Raw genomic sequence first — 24,002 nt, 5'->3', positions numbered from 1 at the left:
ACAATGTTGTCCATAGCTTGTCATGATCCACACAATCAAAAGCCTTTGCGTAGTCAATAAAGCACAGGTAAACATCTTTCTGATATTTTCTGCTTGCAGCTAAGATCCATCAGACATTAGCAATGATATCCCTAGTTCCATGTCCTCTTCTGTATCCGGCTTGAACGTCTGGAAGTTCTATGTCAGTGTGTGCTTGCAGTCATTTCTGTATTACCTTTAATAAAGATGTTTGTAAAGTTGGAAAATATGGCCTTGGTGATAGAATTGATGCTACAGAACGCATGATAGAATGTCTGCAAAATCAATGATTTGTTCATTTCAAATACCTTCTTTAGAAAGCATAAGAGATGACTATACACACATGGGCCTCACCAAATGGAATACATAGAAATGAAATTGACTACATCTGTGGAAAGAGATGATGGAAAAGCTCCATATCATCAGTCAAAACAAGGCTGGGGCAGACTGTGGAATAGACCATCAATTGCTCATATTCAAATTCAAACTGAAGCTTTAGAGAATGAAAACAAGTCCATGAGAGCCAAAATATGACCTTGAATATATCCCATCTGAATTTAGAGATCAAAAATCCTCCTCACTGGACCAATAAACAACATCCATATAAATAGAGAAAAGATTGAAATTGTCAAAGACTTAATTTTGCTCAGATCAACTATTAACACTCATGGAAGCAACAGTCAAGAAATGAAACAATGTATTTATTGCATTAGGCAAATCTGCTGCACAAGACCTCCTTAAAGGGTTGAAGAGCAAAGATTTCAGTTTGAGAACTAAGGTGCACCTGATCCAAGCCATGGTATTTTCAATAACCTCACATGCATGTGAAAGTTGGACATTGAATAAAGAAGACCATAGACGCATTGATGCATTTGAGTTACTGTGTTAGAGGAGAATATTAAAAGTACCATGGACTGCCAAAAGAACAAACAAATGTGTGTTGGAAGAAATACAGCCAGAATGCTTCTTAGAAGCCAGGATGACCAGTCTTCGTCTGTAATACTTGGGGCATATTTTCAGGAGGGTCCAGTCCCTGGAGAAGAACATCATGTTTGGTAAAGTGGAGGGTCAGCATGAAAGAGGAAGACCTCTAACGAGATGGATCGGCACAGTGGCAGCATCAGTGGGCTCAAGTGTCGCAACAATTGTGAGGTTCGAGCTGGACTGGGCAGGGTTTTGTTCTGTTGTGCATGGAGTTGCTGAGTCAGAATTGACTAGCTTAGTAACAACGGCAGCCTAGGGTTTCTGAGGAGCAGCTGATGGGTTTGAACCGCTGACCTTACAATTCCAGCTGACCTTGTGGTCCAGTGTTTATCTTACAGCGCCACTGTACTTAACTAATGTGAACTTTTCCAACCAGCATTCTGGTTTACTTATGTAACTTATTTCTTCTTATTAAATACCTGTGTTTTATGTACTGTTATGACTCCATTTTTATAGGTGCAAAAATAAAGTAGCAGAGAGGAGGATCAGTAGCTTATTTTAGGTGGGAAGTGGCAGAGCTGTGATTTGTACTCAGTCATTCTGACTCCTGGTGTAGTCCTGGTATGGTGTTGTAGGATAAATACTGGACTGCTAACTGTAAGGCCAGTGGTTCAAACCCACCATCTGCTTTCCTTGGAAACCCTATATAGGGGTGTTATGAGTCCAGACCGAGTCAGCAGCACTTAATGAGAAGCAACATTCTGACTACAGTGCCCATTCTATTCACACCACCTTCTCATTGGCTCTTGACCTTCTTTCTAGGGCTATATGGACGTCTCTGTTGTTGGACATTTCTAGCTTCTTTTGCGTAGACTCAAAGTTTCCTAAGTACTTTTCACATTGGTTCTGGGTGAGTCCTCTAGAACAAGGACTGAACCCAAATTCTTTCTGGGGGAGACTGGGTATAAAAAAAATAGTGATTTCAAGTTTTTATTTTTTTTTAAAGTGTGTTGGCCATATTTGATCCAATCTCCAATTTGATTTAGATGAATACTAAATAGTTTAATTTCCTTTTTCATGTAATAACCTTTCATATATTATTGTTAAGTGCTGTGGAGTGAGTCTGATTCATAACAGTCCTGTTTCCGAGGTGTGGCTGGTGGGGTTGAACCATTGACCTTGTGGTTAGCTTTCCAGTGCTTATCCTACAGTGCCATGCCCACACCAGGACTCCCTTTGTGTATCAGAATGCACTCTCCTTCCTCACCTCCTCACCCCTAGCCCAGAACTCTGTATGTTGTTTGACAAGCTATCGAACCTCTTTGAGGTTCAAGTTTCTCATCTCAGATTGTCAGTCAGCAGTTGTGGAGTCAACTTTGATGCACCCAAAGTGTCAGAGGATGGTTCTCAGTGGTGAATATTTTGGAAGTAGATGTTCAGGCCTGCTGAGGCCCTTTTGGATGGACAGCAGCATTTTTGGTAGCAGAGCCTGTGAGCCAATTCCACTACCGAGGGACCCCCGTCTGTAATAAAAGCAAGGTCATCTCGACTTTTCAGATTGACTTTAAGATTTAATTAATATAGCCTGTATATTCTTGGTATTCATAGAGAGGTGACTGATTTTGTATGTTAGGTTGTATATTTTTAGTATATTTCTTGCATGCAGGTATGTGAATTTGCTATCCTATTTCGTATATAACTACCTTATTTCTTTTTAGATTTCAAATGAAGTAGTATTTCATCCTATTGAAATGACTTACTTTAAGAAAACTTTTTTGTTTGCTTGTTTTTATTTTTTAATGGTTATTTTTTATCTTAAATGCGTTACTGTGAGATTTATAAGATAAAAGCTATAGTCTTTGAAAGGTGTTGATTAACATTAGGAGTTATATTGTCAGTCTTCTAAGCATATTGTCTCTTCTGATAGTCTTATATAGGACGACCTTGTTTCTCTTTTCAGCATTGCAGGCGGTCAGATACTCTCGGTAATAAAGGCACAGCTGATGAAAGGCCAGGACAGCAGGGATCCTTTCTGTAAAGTGGTGGAGGAAGTAGCTCAGGATTTGGATTTGAGGATTAAAAATATTATCAATTCTCAACAAAGAGATGTAGCTGTTCACACCACTGACATCAGTCCTGCACGGGTAATGAGCTTTTTATTTCATCATCCTTCTTTCCAAAACGTTTTCGCCTCTATTTATAGTAGAAATGATGTACGATTGCTACTTAAGTCATAAGAATGTATTTCCTATGCTCTAAAATGTTGTTGAAAGTTTATGTTATTCAACAGGATTATAGGGTCTCCGTAAGTCACCAAAACAACAGCAAAATACAATCTGTCCTAGGTGTGGTACTTTAGGATAAGCACTGGACTTCAAACCAAAAACCCACCAGCAACTACTCAGAAACCCTTTACCGGGTCGCTATGAGTCAGAATCTACTCGATGGCACATGAAAACAACAGCAAGAAGAACTACAGTAGTATGGGAGAATTTGGCTAGCAGGCTTTCAGTCCTAGAAGAGAATTTTGGAGTATATAGTATATAGTCTGCTTATTGTGGTTGAATTATCCAAATATTCAAAGCCCATTTCCATTAGGTATGATTATAATAACCAATGTATGAAGGAAGAATTTACTCAAATTTTATTGATTATTTCTTCATTGGTTGATTCATTTCACAGCCCCCTGGGAACCATTTTTACCTTCTTTTCTAAAGTAATGCATACTTTTAGCTGTACTTCGTGGTGGAGCAAGAGTCCCTTTGGGGTGTTGCCCCATGTATTTCATTGTGTTAACAACTCTGCTGACTGTTGTTGTTAAGTGCTGTTGAGTCAGTTCTGACCTACATCAACCCTGTATAGCTGGTGAGCTTGATCTGCCAACCTTGCAGTTCAAACTAACTTTGCAGTCCAGAACATTAACCCACAGCGCCACACCAGGATTCTGAGTTAGACCAACTGATAGTCAAGTTATGCAAGTTTTTGGGTACATATTTATCTTATTAAGTACTATGGGTTCCTTGAAGGCCTTGTCCAACTTTAGACATAGTGATTAGTAAGATATTGACAATTGTTGGATGAATGAAAGTCAGCTAGATTCTTTTAATTTTTGCATTTGATTAAATATTTATAAGCATCATGAGTTTGATCTTCTGATCCCTAGTATCTCATCTCTCTCTGGTTTTGTGTGTGTGTGTGTAAAAAACACATAGGTTAAATCATGAGGCTGAGGTCATATACCTAGAGAATTGTTAAAATTTTCTGACTTCAATCCCACTGTTATTTTGACTAGAACCCAAAGCCTTCCTTTGATAATACTATTTTCTGTATTCATTTCTGCATCTGGAAATTAGTAAAAGCTTAAAAGAAAAGTAGTCATAAGCTTTATAGGCAACTCTCAGAGTTTATTTTTTTACTTTTTTATTTTTATTATTACTTCAGAGAAGAAAGGAGAGAACAGTGGCACATAACATGGAAAAAGTGTGACTGATGCACTCATCTAGGGTGATTATGATATTTACTTAAAATTACTATTTGTTCTAGCCAAAATCACACGCCATAAACCATGGCACTGCATACTGTGGCAGAGATACTGTGAAAACATTACTAGTTCTTTTGGATGAGGAAGCTGCTGATGCTCCTACCAAAAACAAAGCAGAACTTTTATATGATGATGAAAATACAATTCATTATAATGGTGTTTCTCTTCTTATGCTTTTCAGGTAAGTGATGTGGAAATTATATGTATGTACTGTTAGCTCTAGTCTGTAAAGAGAAAAATGCTTATCAGAGGAAATTTAGAAACTACAGGATAACAAAGCAAACCTACGGCCGTCGAGTTGATTCTGACTCATAGCTGCCCTGTAGGACAAGGTAGAACCACTCTACAGGGTCTCCAAGGCTATATATAAATTTTTGTGGAAGCAGACTGCCTTATCTTTCTCCTGTGGAGTGGCAACTGAGTTCATACTTATGACCTTTCAGTTAGCAGCTCAACACTTAACTCACTGTGTCACCATTGCTCCACAGAATAGTCTAAAGAAAGACAAAAAAATAAAATAAAATAAAAGCGAGATTGAGAACTTAAATAAGAAGAAAGAGGGGCTATATGAGAGAATGTCAGGTGTTTTTGTATTTCGAATTGTTTTTCCTATTTTTGTTGTTTTTACAGTATTTATTAGATTTTCTATATGTCAGACAACTTTGTTAAACGCTTTCACTTATGTTATCTGAACCCTCACAAAACCCCCATTTAATAACATCCCCACTGTGTGAGTGAGTGAGCGGACACATGAGGGTGATACTAAGTAATCTACCCTGGAGAGCTCATTTAGCTAATGCCAAGTGTTTCTGTCTCCAAAGCCTGAATTTGTCCTGAGAGTGTGTGTAAGACCTGATGCTTTCCAGGTTAATAACAATTAGGTCAGTAACACTGTTAACTGCTGTAAAGTTGGTTTAGACTCTTATAGGGTTTCTGAGGCTTTTAATCTTTGCAAGAACAGAAAGCCTCATCTTTCCATGGCTTTAAACCTTTGTAGGGTCAGAAAGCTGACCTTATGGTTCATTTGTTGTTGTTAAGTGCTGTAGAGGCAGCTCCAACTCATAGTGACCCTGTATAGGGTTTCCAGCTTGCAACTGGTAGGTTTGAACTGCTGATCTTGTGGTTCATAGTTCAGTGCTGAACCTACAGCGCCACACCAGGAGACCTTGTGGATCGTTGTTGTTGGTGTGAGGTGCCATTGAGTCAGTACCAACTCATAGCGACCCTATGCACAATGGAATGAAACACTGCCAGGTACCGTCCCAATCTCACAATATTTGCTACGTTTGAGCCCACTGCTGCTGCCACTTTGCCAGTCCATCTCGTTGGAGAGCTTGCTCTTTTTCTCCAACCTCCACCTTACCAAGCGTGATATTCCTGGGGATGAGAATGACATTTCCAGTCAGAAACTTAGTGAGAATTGTCTGTATGATCCTTTTCTTTTTTGTTTTCTGTATTTTGCAGTAACAGCTCAGTTACTCCTTCCTGAATCAGTATATTGATTCTAGCAAAGTGACCAGCATTTGGGCCCATGTTTCCAAGCAACTGAAACTCTGTTTTGATTTAGAAAACTAAATCTATATGGCAGTGTTTTGAACAGTAAAACATAAAATTGAGTATCTATGAGTGAGCCTCTAAGAATGAGAACATCAGAAAATTACACACTGCAACATTGCATGTGGTGGTGGTGGTGTGCTGTGGAGTCAGTTCCAACTAATAGCGACCCTGTATAGGGTTTCTGATGCTATAAATCTCTACAGGAGCAGAAAGCCTCGTCTTTCTTCCACAGAACTGCTGGTAGTTTCAACTGCTGACCTTAACTTGTAACCGCTACGCTACCAGAGCTCCTTGCAATATTGCATGTTGTTGTTGTGGTTGTTGTTATGTGCCGTAGAGTCGATTCCAACTCTTAGCTACTCTGCACAGGGTTTCTGAGGCTGTAAATCTTTACGGGAGCAAAAAGCCTCATCTTTCTCCCGCAGAACACTTGGTAGTAAATGATTAATCACTAACAATTAAGATGTACATAAAAGAGTGGATGGTCATAAGTGTGGTTTGTTGTAAAATATGTTGTAAGTCAGAGACTGCCTATACTTATATTCCTGTTATAGCACTTGTTATTTTCTACTTTGAATTTTGTGTATTTGGATATCTTCTTTCTTTGCTTAGACTTCAGGATATTGGAATCCATAGCCAATGTATGAATCATTGTACTTTCTGTTACAATGCATTGTACAATCTGTTTTAAGTAGTAGACTCTTATATATTTAGTAACTGATTTAATTAATCAATCAAATTATTACTATTTTTTAGAATTCTCAGATCACATTTTATTTAGTATTATAATTAGGATTGCTAGTTAAGAACCCAGCTTCCAACTGAAAGATTGGCAGCTTGAACTCACCAGATAACTCCACTGGAGAAATATGTGACAGTTTACTTTGGTAAAGATTTCAGCCTTGGAAACTATAGGATAATTCTGCTCTGTTCCATTGGACCCTTATAGGGTCACTATGAACCCGAGTCAACTCAATGGCAAGTAACATTAACAATAATGTCAACAGCTAAGTTCAGTTATCTTTTATCCTGTAACTGTGTTTTCAGTTAGGAAAGAAGGGAAACTAGCTTAAAAGTTAACTTTTGATGATAAATTTTTACCTTTTTTTGTTGTTGTTGACATAGATCTCCCACACAAGTGAATAATTCATCAGTGAAACCCCTAAGAGATCGTATCCAGAAGTCAATGCAAGAGAAAAAAATTAAGGTATAATTTAATGTATTATGAAAATGATAAAAATGATTTCTTTTAAAAAATATGTGTATACAGTTGAGCTACACATGATAAGTATACATTATATGCAGCAATCTTAATTAAATGTAAAATGAGTTATGACTGTTGACATACAGAAACTTTTCTTTGATTTAATCTTGACTCTGCCTTGTTCAATCCACTGAACCTAAAAGGAAAGGAATCAGCACATGCTCTGGTAAGTGTTCATTCAGATCTCGTGAGTCAATGGGGAACATAAAGAAGACATGGCCTTCTCATTTGTATTTCTAATATTTTACACTGAATTTTGAGAGGCTAGTCCACTTAAAAATTTGTTCCTGTCTGAATATAAAATGGCAGAATATAATTCATTGAGAGTGGGGAGAACATTTCACATTTTTTCTTGACTGTTATTTATATTTTCATTTGGTTTGAACTAAGGTGGTCTGTTTTCGTTTATCCCAAAGTAATCAGTAATGTGTTTCTGCAAGCATTTGACACTTTTATAGTCTTAGTTTTCAAAAAGAGCCTTGGTCTCAGTCCAATAATTTATCCAACATATTTACTTAGGGCCTACTCTGTGCACCACACTGTGGAAATTCATTCAGTCATTCAGTCTGTAAAACATCATTGTTGTTGTAAGTGCCATAGAGTCTATTCTGACTCATAGTGACGGTGTATAGGGTTTCCGAGGAGTGGCTGGTGAGTTTGAACCGCCAACCTTGCATTAAAACCAGCCTTGCGGTTCAACGCATTAACTTGCAGCACCGCACCAAGACTCCAAAACATATATTTAAAAAGTATATTAATTACCCTTAAATTGACAGATGATTATTCATGATATAACTATAAAGTAAATACTAACATATATTCTCTTTGATTTCCCATTTGAAAATGTAGTCCTAATTAGCACTGATTCTAATTATTACCTGTTTCACTTCGAAGACTTTATTTATTAATGTGTCTTATCTTTCTATTTACTGTAGTTGTTAGTAATTAATTAATTTTTGAGTTTCATAAAATTTATCTTAAGAGTTTTATAAAATTTTCTGTGAATGAAATTTGTCACCTTTTGGTTATAGTAATATAAGTACTTATAGTCCAAGAACAAGGAACCCTAGTACTGCAATAGTTAAGCATTTATCTGTTAACCAAATAATTAGTTTTTTGATCCCAATAATGACTACACAGGAGAAAAGACTTAGCTATCTCCTCTTATAAAAGCTGTAGTCTGGAAAATCCATTTTGGCAATTTTAATCTGTTGTATAGGGTTGCTTTTAGTCAGTGGTGGTGGTGGCTGTGTGCCGTGGAGTCGGTTCCGACCCATAGCGACCCTGTACAGGGTTTCCGAGGCTGTAAATCTTTACGGGAGCAGAACGCCTCATCTTTTTCCCGCGGAACAGCTGGTAGTATTGAACTGCTGACCTTGTGGTTTGCAGCCTGAGTCGTAACCACTACACTACCAGAGCAAAACTAGATAGAGAACAAGGTATTTTTTAAAGATTTGTTTACTTTGGACTTGCAGTAAAAACAGAACTGGAACTTGTGGACTCACTAATCTTTTTTCCTTCTATTGCTTTTGACAAGATTTTTAGCATTTTGATTTAAAGATTATTGGAATATTTTATGCCTATTACAAAGAGAGGGTCACCCAATGGAATGTGGAAATCATCAGACAATATCACATGCAAGTAAAATTTTGTTAAAGATAATTTAAAATGGCTACAACAATACATCAACAGGGAACTGCCATTTCAAGCTGGATTCAGACGAGAATGTAGAATGAAGGATATTATTACTGATATCAGATGGATCTTGGCTGAAAGCAGAGAATACCAGAAAGATGTTCACCTGTGCTTTCTTGTCTACCCAAAGGCTTTCGATTGTAAGGATCATGACAAGCTATGGACAACATTGTGGAGAATGAACATTCTGGGAACACTTAATTGTGCTTTTAAGGAAGTATAATGGACTAAGGCAGTTATTTGAACAGAACAAGGGAACACTGAATGGTTTAAAATCAGTTTGTATTCTTTCACCACTCTTATTCAATCTGTATGCTAAACAAATGTCCAGACAAGATGAATTATACTGAAGAACATGGCATCAGGATTGGAGGAAGGCTCATTAACAATCTGTAATATGCAGATGATACAACCTTGCTTGCTGAAAGTGAAGTGGACTTGAAATACTTACTGATGAAGATCAAAGACCAGAGCCTTCAGTATGGGTTGCACCTCATTGTAAAGAAAACAAAAATCCTCACCACTGGACAAATAAACAATATCCATATAAGTGTAGAAAAGACTGAAGTTGTCAAAGACTTCATTTTGCTTGGATCAACCATCAACACTCATGGAAACAGCAGTCAAGAAATTAAACCAATGTTCATAGCAGCACTATTCACAATAGCAAAAAGTTGGAGACAGCCTAAGTACCTATCATTGGAAGAATGTATAAACAAACTTTGGGACATACACACAAAGGAATATTATGTTACCTTGCAAGCCACCACATAACATGGATGAACCTTGAGAACATTATGATGAGTGAAATTAGTCAGTCACAAAAGGGCAAATATTGTATAAGATCATTAATGTAAAAGCTTAAGAAAAGATAACCATACTAAAGGGGGGGGGAAATTCTTTGTTAGTTACTGGTGGGGATGGGGTGGGGAGGGGGAATTTGGGAGAGGTGGAAGGAGGGGAGGGTAGAACACAGGGTAGGGGGCAGACACATCATAGTTCAGATGTTGAATAGGGCAGTACACAAGAAGGGGATGGGGGTGAAAGAACAAAGTAGATAAGGGAACACTGAGACAGGTTTACATGGGCTAAATAGGACAGAGGTAAATAGTGATGCATGCTCAACCTTGGAACAACAGGGCTTTGTGATACAGGGATCGAGGCATAGTCTGAAGAAGGGAAATAACACTAAGATGCTTGACTGTCTTATGAATATTGACTTCCCTTGCCTACTATTGTAAAGCAAACACTTGAGTGGGATAGTAAGGAATGTTGAGAAACATGATTACAGAAAGCTTGTAAGCCTGTCTTCAGCCTGTAACTGGTTGAAATACCTTAAAGGTATTCTAGAACTTGCCCAGTGAAATAGGCCTCTTGTGGAGACTATGTGATAGAGTCCACATTGAATAGTTTTCATCTTGTCTAGACAGGTCGGGTGAAAAGAGATGGTGATAAGGTTCTTATGATTCAATAGTGAGCAATTGTTATCATGAATAATTGTGATGGTCACAACTATAAAGGTAGAAGTTTTGTAACAACAACAGGGTCAGCATCAGTGGGCTCAAGTGTCGCAACAATTGTGAGGTTCGAGCTGAACTGGGCAGGGTTTTGTTCTGTTGTGCATGGAGTTGCTGAGTCAGAATTGACTCAACAGCACTTAGTAACAACGGCAGCCTAGGGTTTCTGACATACTGCATTAGGTAAATCTGCTGCACAAGCCCTCTTTAATGTGTTGAAGAGCATAGTTGTCAGTGTGAGGACTAAGGTGTGCATGACCCAAGCCATGGTATTTTCATTAACCTCATATTTATGTGTGGTGCTGTGCATTCAAGTACTGGACTGCAAAGGCGGCTGGAACCGCATGATCATGGTTCAAGTTCACCAGCTGCTCCTCAGAAACCTTGCCACAGGGTTGCTATGAGTCGGAACAGACTTGATGACACTTCACAACACCACCAACATATTATGCATGTGAAAGTTGGATAGTGAATAAGGAAGATCATAGAAGAATTGATGCATTTGAGTTATGGTTTTGAAGGATAATATTAAAAGTACCAACAAATCTATGTTGGATGGAAGAAGTATGGACAGCATGTTTTTTGAAGCCAGGATGGTGAGACTGTCTCTCATAATTCGGTCATACTATCAGGAGGAACCAGTCCTTGGAGAAGGATATCATGTTTGTTAATGTGGGTTGTCAGAGAAAAAGAGGAAGATCCCAGTGAGATGGATTGGCAAAGTGGCAGCATCAATGGGCTCAAGCGTGGCAACAGTAGTGAGGTTGGCCTAGGATTGGACAATGTTTTGTTCTGCTGTGCATAAGGTCACTGTGAGTCAGTACTGACTCGATGGCACTTAACAACAATCAGGAGAAACCAGTCCTTGGAGAAAGACATCATGCTTGGTAAAATAGGGAGTCAGCAGAAAAGAGAAAGATCCCAACAAATTATTTTGGCACTGTGGCAGCAGCTATGGGCTCAAGTGTAGCATCTACTGTGAAATTAGCACAGGACTGGGCAGAGTTTCCTTCTGTTGTGCATAAGGTCGCTATGAGTCATTACTAATTTGATGGCACCTAAGTAAAGACTCGATGGCACGTCACAGCAACAACAAAGTAAATAAGCGTGATCTTGAAAATCTATCTGAAGAATGAGAATATCTTCGTTTAGAAATTGTTGAGGGTCAATTTCTTATAAAACATGAGCAAATTTAGAAAGTTTTGGCAAATAAAAGATAATCATAAAATTTTATTTCATGTAAAGATGAGCATGTCAAGATCCTGAGAAAGCACCTGTTCTAAGATCTTATAGCTACTGTAAAAGATTGACACACCAGTTTACAAAATCATGGTTAAGCATCAGTGAGATGATCGTGACATTATTTCCTTAATTAAAAGTGGAGCTGGCACAGTCTATGCAGCTGAGAAACAAAAGGTGATAGAGAACAGAAGGAATTAGGGTTTATGTTTTGCAGGACAGTACTCTTAAAAACTAGGTATGAAAATAACTAGCTTATCCAGGTTTTCTACTAAACCCCAAAAATAGTCAGGTAGAGTTCTTCTTGGAAATACAATACTTGATGCTAACATTTTGGACTAAAGTAACTCTGGAAAAGTAGACTAGCAGCTTATTACCTTGTTACTTTACCCTTTTGGCATACTATCAATATTTTTTGTCATGGAAAGAATCTGTGATTTACATTTGAAATATTGTTTTGAAAGAACATTTTCAAAGAAGAAAATCATAGAGAACTTAGAATTTTGATGTCATAGATTATGGTTGTTTATGAAATACATATGCCATTATTGCATGGAGGCAGTTTAACTTTTCTTAGATTTTAGTTTCCTCATTCATAAATAGAAAAAGAGTCCCCAATTGCAAAATCCCATGAAACCACTTTGTAAACTATTCTTAAATATTCTCATGGTAAGCCCTCATATTTTATTTAATACTGTAGCTTATTATGAAACTTTTCTATAGAATGAAATAAAATCCCCTATGAAGGAATTCTGAAGGTCCTTCTTGAACTTTCTTGTTTTGGTAAGAACCTTTAGAGAGATGTTTCTTTCCACGCCTACCCCCTAGTGTATTTGTAACAAATCAGTGTTTAGTTTTGCAAAATTCTAACCTGCTATCTCCTGCATCATTTCTATCACCTAGGTCATATTTTCTAGCTACAAATCCTTCTTTGTTTCCAACTTTGTCATTCCAATCACCAGTAATTATTAATGCATCTTAATAGCATGTTTGATCAGTTTCAGACTGCAAAAGCTGGTAAAAACTTCAATTTCTTCATCTTTAGCATTTGAATGCTAGTCATATAAACTGGTCTTCCTTACAGGCTTATCAATATGATAGCATTGCACTTCAGAATAGATATTGAAAGGTTCTGTTTGACAATGATTGGGCCACCATTCCTCCGCAATTTGTCATTGTGAGATAGCAAACCATGACATTGTTCTTTGGAAGCTGGTCAATGACAGTTCACTTTAATGCACCACTGCCTGTGTTCTTGATCCTCATGAGTTCCGCTTTCCTCAGTTCATATTTGGCACACTCCATGTTCCAATTACTGTTGGATGCTTACAACTGTTTCTTCTTATTTTGAATTTCAACAGTATAAACAGCCAGTATACATGAGGACCATGCTGAATGGCATACATTGGAACCAAACTGGCTACATATGTTGAAAGAGACAATGTAGACGTTCAGAGCAGGGCCAGGGGTCACTGCAGAACGGACCATCAATTGCTCATATGCAAATTCAGGCTGAATCTGAAGAAAATTAAAACAAGTCCTTGAGAAAATAGTGAAAAGAAGCACTGATGTAGGTGTTTGCAAACGCGAGGTGGCATAGAGCGAACTTTCTCGAAGAGTGGAGGATACCTGTAGTCTAGTTTGAATATATCCCACCTGATGTTAGAGACCATCTCAAGCATGGATTTATTTAATACACTGACGACTGGACAATTTAGGAATGACGTCAAGGATATCATAAATGAAGAAACAAAAGATCATTAAAAAGACAAGAAAAAGCGGGCCCTCGAGTCAGTTTCGGTGGCTCTCCTCTGCCTCAGAGTCACCGTCGCCATGGCCAGTCAGTCGCAAGGCATTCAGCAGCTATGGCAAGCGGAGAAGCGCGCTGCGGAGGTGTCTGTCGCCCTCAAGCGAAAGAACCGCAAGCGAAAGAACCGCAAGCGAAAGAACTGGAGACTGAAGCCGGCCAAATAAGAAGCCCAGGCTGAAATTGAACAGTACCGCCTGCAAAGGGAGAAAGAGTTCAAGGCCAAAGAAGCTGCAGCTCTGGGATCCCACGGTAGCTGTAGCACTGAAGTGGAGAAGAAGACCCAGGAGAAGATGACTGTCTTCCAGACCTACTTCCGGCAGAACAGGGATGACGTCCTGGATAACCTCTTGACCTTTGTCTGTGACGTCCGACCAGAAATCCATGAAAATTACCGCATAAATGGATAGGGAAGAAGGAGGCACCTGTGCCATGGTTGGCATTTTAGATGCTGCCACATGGAATAAGAAGCTTTAGCCAAGCTAGAGTTTTTATTGTGAGACGGCATTACATTTTCCTGTATGCTATGTTAGGTTCCTTCACTTTTTGAAGAGGAGCAAACATAGTACATTGTATAGACTAGAGCTTGTCCAAAGATCTCATCCCTTTACCTTGTATTTCTTACACATTTAATGGGTATACACTTTTCCTGTGCTTTTTAGCTGAAGCAACATATATAGCTGTATGACTTTTCTTTATTAGATATTTAGGATTAAAAAAAAATTCTTTAAGAAAGAAATGGGTTAAATATTTCATTTCCTTAAAGCTTTCTTGAATGTCAGGAGCTTTATTAATGAAAAAGTAGTAAGTAGCTATTTTGTAACTTGACTGAACAGCAGCCAGCCTTAAAAATAATTCTTCATTTAAGGATTAGAACGATAAATACAGATTTCCTCCAGTTTCCAAAAGTAGAGTGTTCCTGTGAAACTTTTGCAAGCTGAGACGGCATAAATAGAAGTAGCAATTATTAATAATTTATATGGGAAAACTTTTTGAGCCTTCTCAGACCACCTCAAAGGTAGTCTACCAAATCATACCCAGAAAACCTAAAATCACACAAACACACAGTGGTCACCGCTACAGCTCCAAACTGCTGGATTGATGCTGAGAAGCATGCTGAGTGTGGCTCTCAGGGTAGGAGGTTGGTGGTGCCACTTTGCTGCTTGGGGTACACACTATCTCTTGAAGGGCTGACTGGAAAACACTGCTAGTTTTGCTTTCCCTACTTTTAAAAATAAATAAATAAAAGCAAAATTCCTTTTTGGATTTCTTTATTTTAAGTGAAAATAGGCACTGATGTGGGTGTCTGCAAATGCGAGGTGGCGTAGAGCGAACTTTCTCGAAGAGTGGAGGATACCTGTAGTATAGTTTGGGCTGTTTTTAGTGTCTTTTAATAGAAATTGCTAGATTTTAGAAAAGAAGAACTTGTTACTTGTAATTGATGTACTTGTAATCACTTAAAAGTAATGATTCTTTGTAATGCAAAAAAAAAAAAAAACAAGAAAGAAAGAAAAGACCAAAATGATGTCAGAACAGATTCTGAACCTTGCTGTTCAATGTAGAGTAGGCAACATAAGTGGAAGAAATGAAAAAGTAAAAGAACTAAACAGAAAATTTCAAAGGGAGACTCGAGAAGACAAAGTAAAGTATTAAAATAAAATGTGCAGAGACTTGGAGTTAGAAAAACAGAAGGAAAGAACACGCTCAGTATTTTCAAGCTATTAAGAGCTTAAGAAAAATCCTAGTCTTGAATTTCAATGTTGAAGGATTCTATGGACCCAAAAAATTGAGCAATGCAAGCAGCATCAGAAGAAATGGAAGGACTATACTGTAGTAGGAGTCCTGGTGGGGCGCTATGGGTTAATGCGCTGAACTGCAAAGTTGGTTTGAACTGCAAGATCTGGGGTTCAAGCTCACCAGCCACTCCTCGGAAACCCTATACAGGGTTGCTACAGATTTGAACAGACTTGATGACACTTAACAACAGTACTGTACTAAAAAGAATTGGTTGATGCTCGGCCCATTTCAGGAGGTAGGGTATGACCAAGAATTGATGGCATTAAAAGCATTTGTGAAGAACAAGTTTCCAGGAATTGATGGGTATCCCAGTGGAGATGCTTCAACAAATAAATGCTACACTGGAAATGCTCACTTGTCTATGCCTAGAAATTTGGAAGGACAGTTAGTTTTCAACTGACTGGCAGAGATCCATATATGTGTCATTCCAAATAAAGGTGATTAAGCAGAATGTGGAAATCATCAAATAGTATCATTAATATCATACCCAAGTAAAATTTAGCTGAAGATAATTTTTAAATGGTTGCAGTACATCAACAGGGAACTGCCACCAATTAAAGCCTGAATCAGAAGAGAACATGAAACAAGGGATGCTGTAGCAGTATCAGATTGATCTTCACTGAGAGCAGGTAACACCAGGAAAATGTTTACCTGTGTCTTATTGACTACAGAGGAATTTGACTTTGTGGATCATAACCGATTATGGATAGCAATGTGAAGTACTGGAATTCCAGAACACTTAATTTTGCTCTTAGGGAACCTGCATCTACACCAAGAGTAGCTGTTTGAACAGAACAAGGTAATACTTGTGTGGTTTAACATCAGGCAAGGTGTGCACCAATGTTGTATCAATTTGCCATACTTCTTCAGTCTGTATGCTAAGCAGATAATCTGAAGAGCTGGACTCTATGGAGAATGTGACATCAGAATTGGAGGAAGGTTCATTAGCAGTTTGAAATATGCAGATGATACAACCTGACTGCTGAAAGTGCAGAAGAATTAAAGCGCTTACTAATGAAAATCAAACACTGTAAGTTCAGTATGGATTATGCCTCAGCTTAAAGCAAAAACCCTCACAACTGAACCAATAAATAGAATATTGATAAGCTGAAAAGATTGAAGTAGTTAAGGATTTTATTTTACTTGGATCCTTGGAAGGAGCAGTTCAGGAAATCAAACTCTGCATTGCATTTTGCAAATCTCCTGAAAAAGATTTCTTTAAAGTGTTAAAAAGAAATGATGTCAGTTTGTGGAGAAGGGTGTGCTTGATTTGAGCCATGGTATTTTCAATTTCCTTATGTGCATGTGTAAGCTACCGTATATGAATAAGGAAGACCAAAGAATTAGAATCATGGTGTTGCCAAAGAATATTAAATATACCATGGATAAAAGACCTTTCAGAAAGATGTTTGCCTCCCTACATTTTGGGAAAGTAATGCAATAAACTTCAAAAGTTATGGCCAAGGAAAGAAGCTAGAGATTTCAGAGTGAAGAGGTATAATATAATTTCTTTCCTAACCTAATCCTAGTCCCCAAATACTTTACTAGAGGAGCAACAGAATTCTGAGAGTTAGCTTCAATATTTCCAAAAGTATCAATAACTGTGTATTTTTATTTTCAATTAGAGAAATAGTAGAAATGATAACTTGATAGTGATGTGAAAAATGAACCTGGGGGTTTTCACCCTGACTTAAGTGACAGCTCTTAGTGCTGCACAATGAATTGGGGAAATTATCCAAATGGTCCCCTCCTATTTGAATGGAATTCAGTTCTGAACTAGCTGGTCTTCACCCTCTTAACAGTACATATAAACTCCAAACGCACTGCCATTGAAATTTTCCAATTCAGAGTGACCCTCTATAGGGTTTCTGAGGCTAAAAATCTTTATAGGACCACAAAGTGTCCTCTTTCTCTGGTGGAGCTGCTGGTGGGTTTGAACGGCTGACCTTAAGTTTAGCAGTCTAGTGCTTATCTTACAGGGTCATCAGATCTCCTAAGAGTACATATAGTAAACTTTCAGGAAAGAGTGTAGAACCCAGAAAGTTTTTCAGATTGGATCTCTCAGCTGAACTTTATTCATATCTCCACCATGCCTTAGATTTCAGAAAATGAGGAATAACAGAAAATATGCAGTCTTCAAAATATAATTCTGAGAAAATACAATGCTCTTAAGTAAGGAGTGAACTGAATCAAGATGTTTCTCATAGACCTGGAGACCTCTGCTTCTAACTAGTAGGTCTTGACAGAACACCATTTTTGCTGTAACTGTTGTTGTTAAGGGCCTTGGAGTCGGATCTGACTGATAGTGACCCTGTATAGGATTTCTGAGGAACAGCTGTAATAACAAAATAATCAAAGGCAGATAAATTGGGGGAAAATGTCATTTTAAGATATAGGATAGTTTTGGAAGTTATGGAAGCAAAGTAGCCAAATACACTAAACATCTGGAGAGAGTGAAGTCCTTCTGAGTGTGCTGTCTGTTGTGTGTGTGTGTGTGTATGTGTGTGCGCGCGCGATTTTTTAGTTTGAGCTAAGAATTGCTGTTAGCCCATGCAAAGGAACTCTACTGAGAGAAAGAGAAACCACCTCAACTTTTGGATGTCTTAAGCTGGCAACAATTTGGAAACTCAGAAGCCCTGAGTGTAGTTATTTTTAACTAGGGCGTAGTTACTGAAACTGAGCTGTGTGGGAGGCTAGGAACCTTTATACAGTAGATGAGAATCACATAGGATCTGTGATATTTACAAGAGAATGCTCTGCTTGATGAATGGGACCTGCTTCACATATGTGACTGGTGTCCTCAAAATATTTGCTACATTTTTGTACCGTTATGTGAGGTGGACCTTGAGAGCTTGATTGGAGGTTCTAGCAGGGGAGCGCAGCTAATCGTATACCCTTGACCGAAAGACTGTCCTCTCCTCTATCTGGGAAGGTCGTCCTCTTCAACCGAGTGCGCAGCTTCGGGAGGGACGCACATGGATCGGTGAGGGAGGAAGGGGACACCCGCCTAGCCAGCCAGATCAGCCGAATCAACCCTGGCTATGAATCGGGTGACAGAAGGAGCTCTGGTAGCGTAGTGGTTACGAATCGGGCTGCGAACCTTAAGGTAAGTGGTTCGAAACTACCAGCCGCTCCGCGGGAGAAAGATGAGGCTTTCTACTCCTGTAAGGATTTACACCCTCGGAAACCCTGTACAGGGTCGCTATGGGTCGGAACCGACTCGAAGGCACTTAACAACAACAACAGTGTGAGGTGGAGTGGAAAGCCAAAGAGGAAAGTAAAATCCTCTGAAAGGTACACTGTATCCTACCCACCCTCCTCATTTTCAGAGGAGAGGTGATGAAGCTCCACTGGGGCAGTTGAAAGCTGAGAAAGTACATCACCAAGGACGACATAAGGACTGGGAAACTAGAGGTTGAATGTTGATTGTGTAAACTGTAACTTAGCCCTGATCCAGCTGTGTCCTTACAACATTGAGAATGTTAGGCTTTCACTTTGTCTGACTAGCAGAGAAAAGGGGTCCTCTACATTTCTTTTACATACTGTGTCCAACATGAAAGAAAATATACTAGGCATGAGAAGAGGCAGGAAGATTTGTCTTATAAATAAGAAATGGAGATTCATAAATGATCTAGATATTAGAATTATCTAAGAAGCTTTTTGTTTTGTGTTTTTGTTGTTAACATGGCAAAGAAATTAGAGGAAAAGATAAATAAAACAGATAATTGGGAAATTCTAAGATCACTGAAATCTTAAAAAAGAACTGACTTGATATTTGAAAATTATAGAAAATTAGCAACAGACTAGATATGGCGTTAGGAAGGATGCATAGACTTAAAGACAGTCCATCAGAAACTTTTTCCCAACTGAAAAAAGATGAGTGTAGAGAACGGAAAAGCAAAAGAGAAAAATGGCACACAGAAAAAAAGCAGACTGTATGGCTAGTTATATATGTCAAATTCATGTTTCTGCTTATAATACTGGAGGATTCTAACAACCTGCGATATGCAGATGATACAACCTTGCTTGCTGACAGTGAAGAGGACTTAAAACAATTATCGATGAAGATCAAAGAGCACAGTCTTCAGTATGGATTACATCTCAATGTAAAGAAAACAAAAATCCTCAACACTGGACAAATCAACAACATTCTTATCTATGGAGAAAAGATTGAAGTTGTCAAGGACTTCATTCTTCTTGGATCAACTATCAACACTCATGGAAGCAGCAGTCAAGAAATCAAACAATGTATTGCATTAGGCAAATCTGCTGCACAAGAACTTTTTTAAAGTGTTGAAGAACAAAGATGTCAGCTTGAGGACTAAGGTGCGCCTGACCCAAGCCATGGTATTTTCAGTAACCTCATATGCATGCGGAATCTGGACATTGAATAAGGAAGACCGTAGAATAATTGATGCTTTTGAGTTATGGTGTTGAAGGAGAATACTAAAAGTGCCACGGGCTGCCAAAAAAACCGAACAGGTTTGTGTTGGAAGAAGTGCAGCCAGAGTGTTCCTTGGAGGCCAAGATGGCCAAACTTCGTCTCTCATACTTTGGACGTATTGTCAGGAGGGACTAGTTGCTGGAGAAGGATATCATGTTTGGTAAGGTGGAGGGTCAGAGAAAAAGAAGAAGATCCCCAATGAGATGGATTAGCCAAATGGCAGCATCAATGGACTCAAGCACTGCAACAGTGGTGAGGTTGGCCCAGGATCGGGCAGTGTTTCGTTCTGCTGTGCATAAGGTCGCTATAGGTCAGTAAAGACTCAATGGCACCTAACAACAACAACAATAAGGAGTTCTGGTAGCATAGTGGTTACAAGTCTGGCTGCTAATCTCAAGGTCAGCAGTTTGAAACTACCATCGGTTCTGAGGGAGAAAGTTGAGGCTTTCTGCTCCTATAATGATTTATGCCTTTGGAAACCCTGTACAGGGTTGATTTGAGTCGGAACTGACTCCATGGCACATAATCACCACCACCATTGATAAAATAGGAGTCCTTGTGTGGCACTGTGGGTTAATGCACTGGACTGCAAAGTTGGTTTGAATGGTAATGTTGGTGGTTCATGCTCACCAGTCACTCCTTGGAATCCCCACACAGGGTCGTTATGGGTTGGAACCGACTTGACAGCACTTAACAACAACAAAAAGGCAAACTATTGAATGATGCAGCAAGCATCCAAAAAAGATGGAAGGAGTATGTACTCTCTGTAACGAAAAACATGATCTTCAACCATTTCAAGAGGTAACATGTGATCAAGAGCCAATGATACTGAAGGAGGAAGTGCAAGGTGCACTAAAAGCAAAGAAGGAGGCTGCAGGAATTGATGGAATACAAATTGAGATCTTTCAAGAAAGTGAGGGGGCACTGGAATCACTCACTCATCGATGCCAAGAAATTTGGAAGACAGTTACCTGACCAACTGATTGGAAGAGATCCATAGTTTACCCATTCCAGAGAGGTGACCCAAAGGAATGTGGAAATCATCAAACAATATCATTAATACTGCATGAAAGTAAAATGTTGCTAAAGATAATTCAACATGACTTCAACAGTACATTGACAGAGAACTGCCATAGGTTCCAGCTGGATTCTGAAGAGGACATGGAATGAAGACTATCATTGCTGATGGTACCTAACATCAACAATAACATCACCAATAACAGCAACAATACGGCTAATTAGATTTCTAGAAGGAGTGGACAGAATAGTATAGAAACAGTATTTCAGGAGATAAGGATTCTGTTTTTTTCCAGTGCTTATATTGATCCTTTGCATCAAGTTCTCAGAGAGTAGAAGACATAGGGAATAGGTTCAAGTTCTTGTTTACGAATATAAAGTTGCGTATGTGTTCACGTTGCATGGGCCTACGAAAATAAAAGGTATCTTAGCATCCTTTGAGAATCCACCTGCAGCACATGAATGTGCCATGTGGGACATAGATTATAAGGCTCTGTTCTGTTACAGTGCTGGTCAGTATACCCTTCTGGGGGATGGAAATATTTTGTGTTTGCACTGTTCAATACTGTACATAAGCTTTTACCATATTTGGCTAGTGCACTGAGGAACTGGATTCCAAAATTTTACTTAATTAGCCACAGGTGCTATTGTTTAGTCTTTTAAAGAGTACAGTAAAAATACAAGTCAACAGCTGAAGACTGGCAAGAAGTAGAGGAGATGGAGGAGAAGATTAGAATAAATAGGATTTTAATAGGCAGGAAGAAGGCTCAGCAAACAACCCTATGAAAGTGGTATATTGCCTTGCTAGTATAAAGAAAGTACATATTGGTTAGTTGAACAAAATAACTGATTAAATAATGTGGGGCAAGGTTAAATAAAGTGTGGCTTTTGTAGTTTTAAGAAAGTTACTTCTTGTAAAAGACTTACTATGTGTACAAAACCGAGAAAAGAGAAATACAAAAAACTAGAAAGCAAAGGTGGGTGTACAGAAGCTGAAGGGCTTGAGCTGTATGCATGATTCTCTGTCCTTAATGTGATTTAACATTTCTCTGCATGTCTGCTGCTCTCACCAGCTGGGTTCCTTAGAGTCTACTCTGCATGCCTTCCTGTACCTCAAAGCTTTTGTCCTTCAGTGATTGTGCTCTTCATAGAAAGTCTCTGAGTCTCATTTTAATATCATGTGGTTTTTCTCACTCCACCAGAGAGAGTAGTAACATCTATACTGTACATCTTCTTCTACCTTCAAACTTTTGCTTAGTTATGGTTTCAATTCCCTCTCATAGCTTCTGTTTGCATATATCTGTTATAGAAGAAAAAAATTAAAAAGCCTAAGACATCGAGAGGGTGTGATTGAAATTCCAGAACAGGAAGAGACAAAATAAATAAATAAATAATATGTAAGTAAGTAAGTAAGTAAATAAATAAACAAACCAAGAAAATTGTTGAAGATTTGTTGAAAGAAAACATTCTTATTATAAAAGATGAGAAACTAAATGAAACCCAAATAGGATAGACCCTAGAAGAAAATTACCAAGCCATATCATAATCAAACTCTCCAAAACCAGACAGAGAAAGAATTCTGAGAACAATTCAGGAAAAACGAAAGTTACCTACAAAGGAAAAACACAAAGACTAAGCACTGATTTTTGGGCAGAAACCATGCAGACAAGGAGGCAATGGGATGACATATATAAAACCTTGAAAGAAAAATATTGCCAACCAATAATTATATATCCAGAAAAACTTACAGCTTTACTTCATTAATGCAGTCATTCAGCATATACGTATTATACTCCTCATTAAATTACATTTTATAGTTTTACTTCATTAATGCATTCATTCAGCAAATATGGCTCTGTCTAGTCACTGAGGATAGATCAGTGAACAAAACTGAAAAAAACTTCTTACTCTCATGGGAAAGGTTGTTGGTTGGAGTGTTCTGTATATATCTAAGAGGTTGATTGTGTTGTTTAGATCTTCGGTATCTTTGTTGAGCGTCTTCCTAGTTGGTGTATTCTTCATTGAGAGTTATGTATTAAAGTTTCCTAGTATTGTTGTGGCATTGTCTGTTTCTCTTTTCAGTTTTGTTGAAGAGTGCTTCATGTATTTTGGGGAGTTTTCATTGGGTGCTTAGGTATTTATTATTGTTATGTCCTTTTATTGGATTGAGTCTTATAATCAGTTATATTATGTCCTTCCTTATTTTTTACACTCGTTTTTGCCTTAAGGTCTATTTTGTCAGAAATTCTTATTGCCACTCCTATTTTTGGGGATTGCCATTTGCCTGATAGATGTTTTTCCATCCTTTGGTATTCAGCCTATATTTTAGTTTTTTACTTTGTGTCTAAGGTGTGTCTATTGTAGACTCCATATTGTTGTGTCAGGTCTTATTCTACTGCATTCTGTCTCTTGACTGGTGTAACTAACCCATTTCCATTCAATGTAATTTATAATAGGTATGGATTTATTGCTGTAATTTTGCTGTGTAGTTTTTGTGTATATTGATAATTTTTTTGTTCCATAGATTTGTTCTGTGTTGCTTTCATTTAGCTTATAGATTTCCTATTTTGCTATTGCTTAGGTATTTACTGAATCTTTGTAATTGTCCTCTTATTTATTTTGATAGGAAGGTTTATTAATATTCTTTGAGTTGACATTATAATTTATTACGATTTTCCCAAGTTTAAAATAGTCCCTGCTATCTTAACATTGTCTTGAGTTCCTTTCCATTTGGAAGGTCTGTGATGACACCAGTTATTCTTTTTGTTTAATAGTTGTCATTATAAATTGATAGCTCTTGTTCCCTATTTTCAATCTTGTAGGTTGATTTTATTTGGGTTACTTTTATCTTTGTTTCTGTATGATGTTGTCATGTGTTTTAATCTCAGGTTGTTGTCTTGCATTATTTCTTGATTTAAAGGACTCCCATTAGCATTCTTTATAAGATTGGTCTGATTTTTACAAATTCTCTCAATTTCTGTGTATCTAAATGTTCTAATATTAGAAATATGTTTATCCCTGCCTTCCTCGGATGGCGGCTATTTATGCTGGACATGTGACCAGAGATGGGTAAGGATCACGTGGAACCTCAGCAACTTAAGACATAGCCATTGCCATGCTGCAATGAGTTTCAATGACTGGTAAGACTGAGGAATTCACACTGACCGCCTAAGACAGGCAGC

General features: G+C 38.2%; 1 protein-coding gene and 1 pseudogene across 1 annotated transcript in view; both read left to right on the top strand.

Moving 5' to 3' along the window:
* Window positions 1-24,002, top strand: part of PARPBP (PARP1 binding protein) — a 106,742-nt gene that overhangs the window by 69,109 nt on the left and 13,631 nt on the right. Inside the window, exons 6-8 of the mRNA XM_006871091.1 lie at window positions 2,903-3,086; window positions 4,486-4,664; window positions 7,166-7,247. Coding sequence (XP_006871153.1) covers window positions 2,903-3,086; window positions 4,486-4,664; window positions 7,166-7,247 — 445 coding nt within the window. The remainder of the gene's footprint in view (window positions 1-2,902; window positions 3,087-4,485; window positions 4,665-7,165; window positions 7,248-24,002) is intronic.
* On the top strand, window positions 13,589-13,972 carry LOC102818439 (annotated as a pseudogene).

This window comes from Chrysochloris asiatica, unplaced genomic scaffold (assembly GCF_000296735.1).
Source record: "Chrysochloris asiatica unplaced genomic scaffold, ChrAsi1.0 scaffold00160, whole genome shotgun sequence".
Taxonomy (NCBI): Eukaryota; Metazoa; Chordata; class Mammalia; order Afrosoricida; family Chrysochloridae; genus Chrysochloris; species Chrysochloris asiatica.
This window is presented reverse-complemented; position numbering and strand designations above follow the sequence as displayed.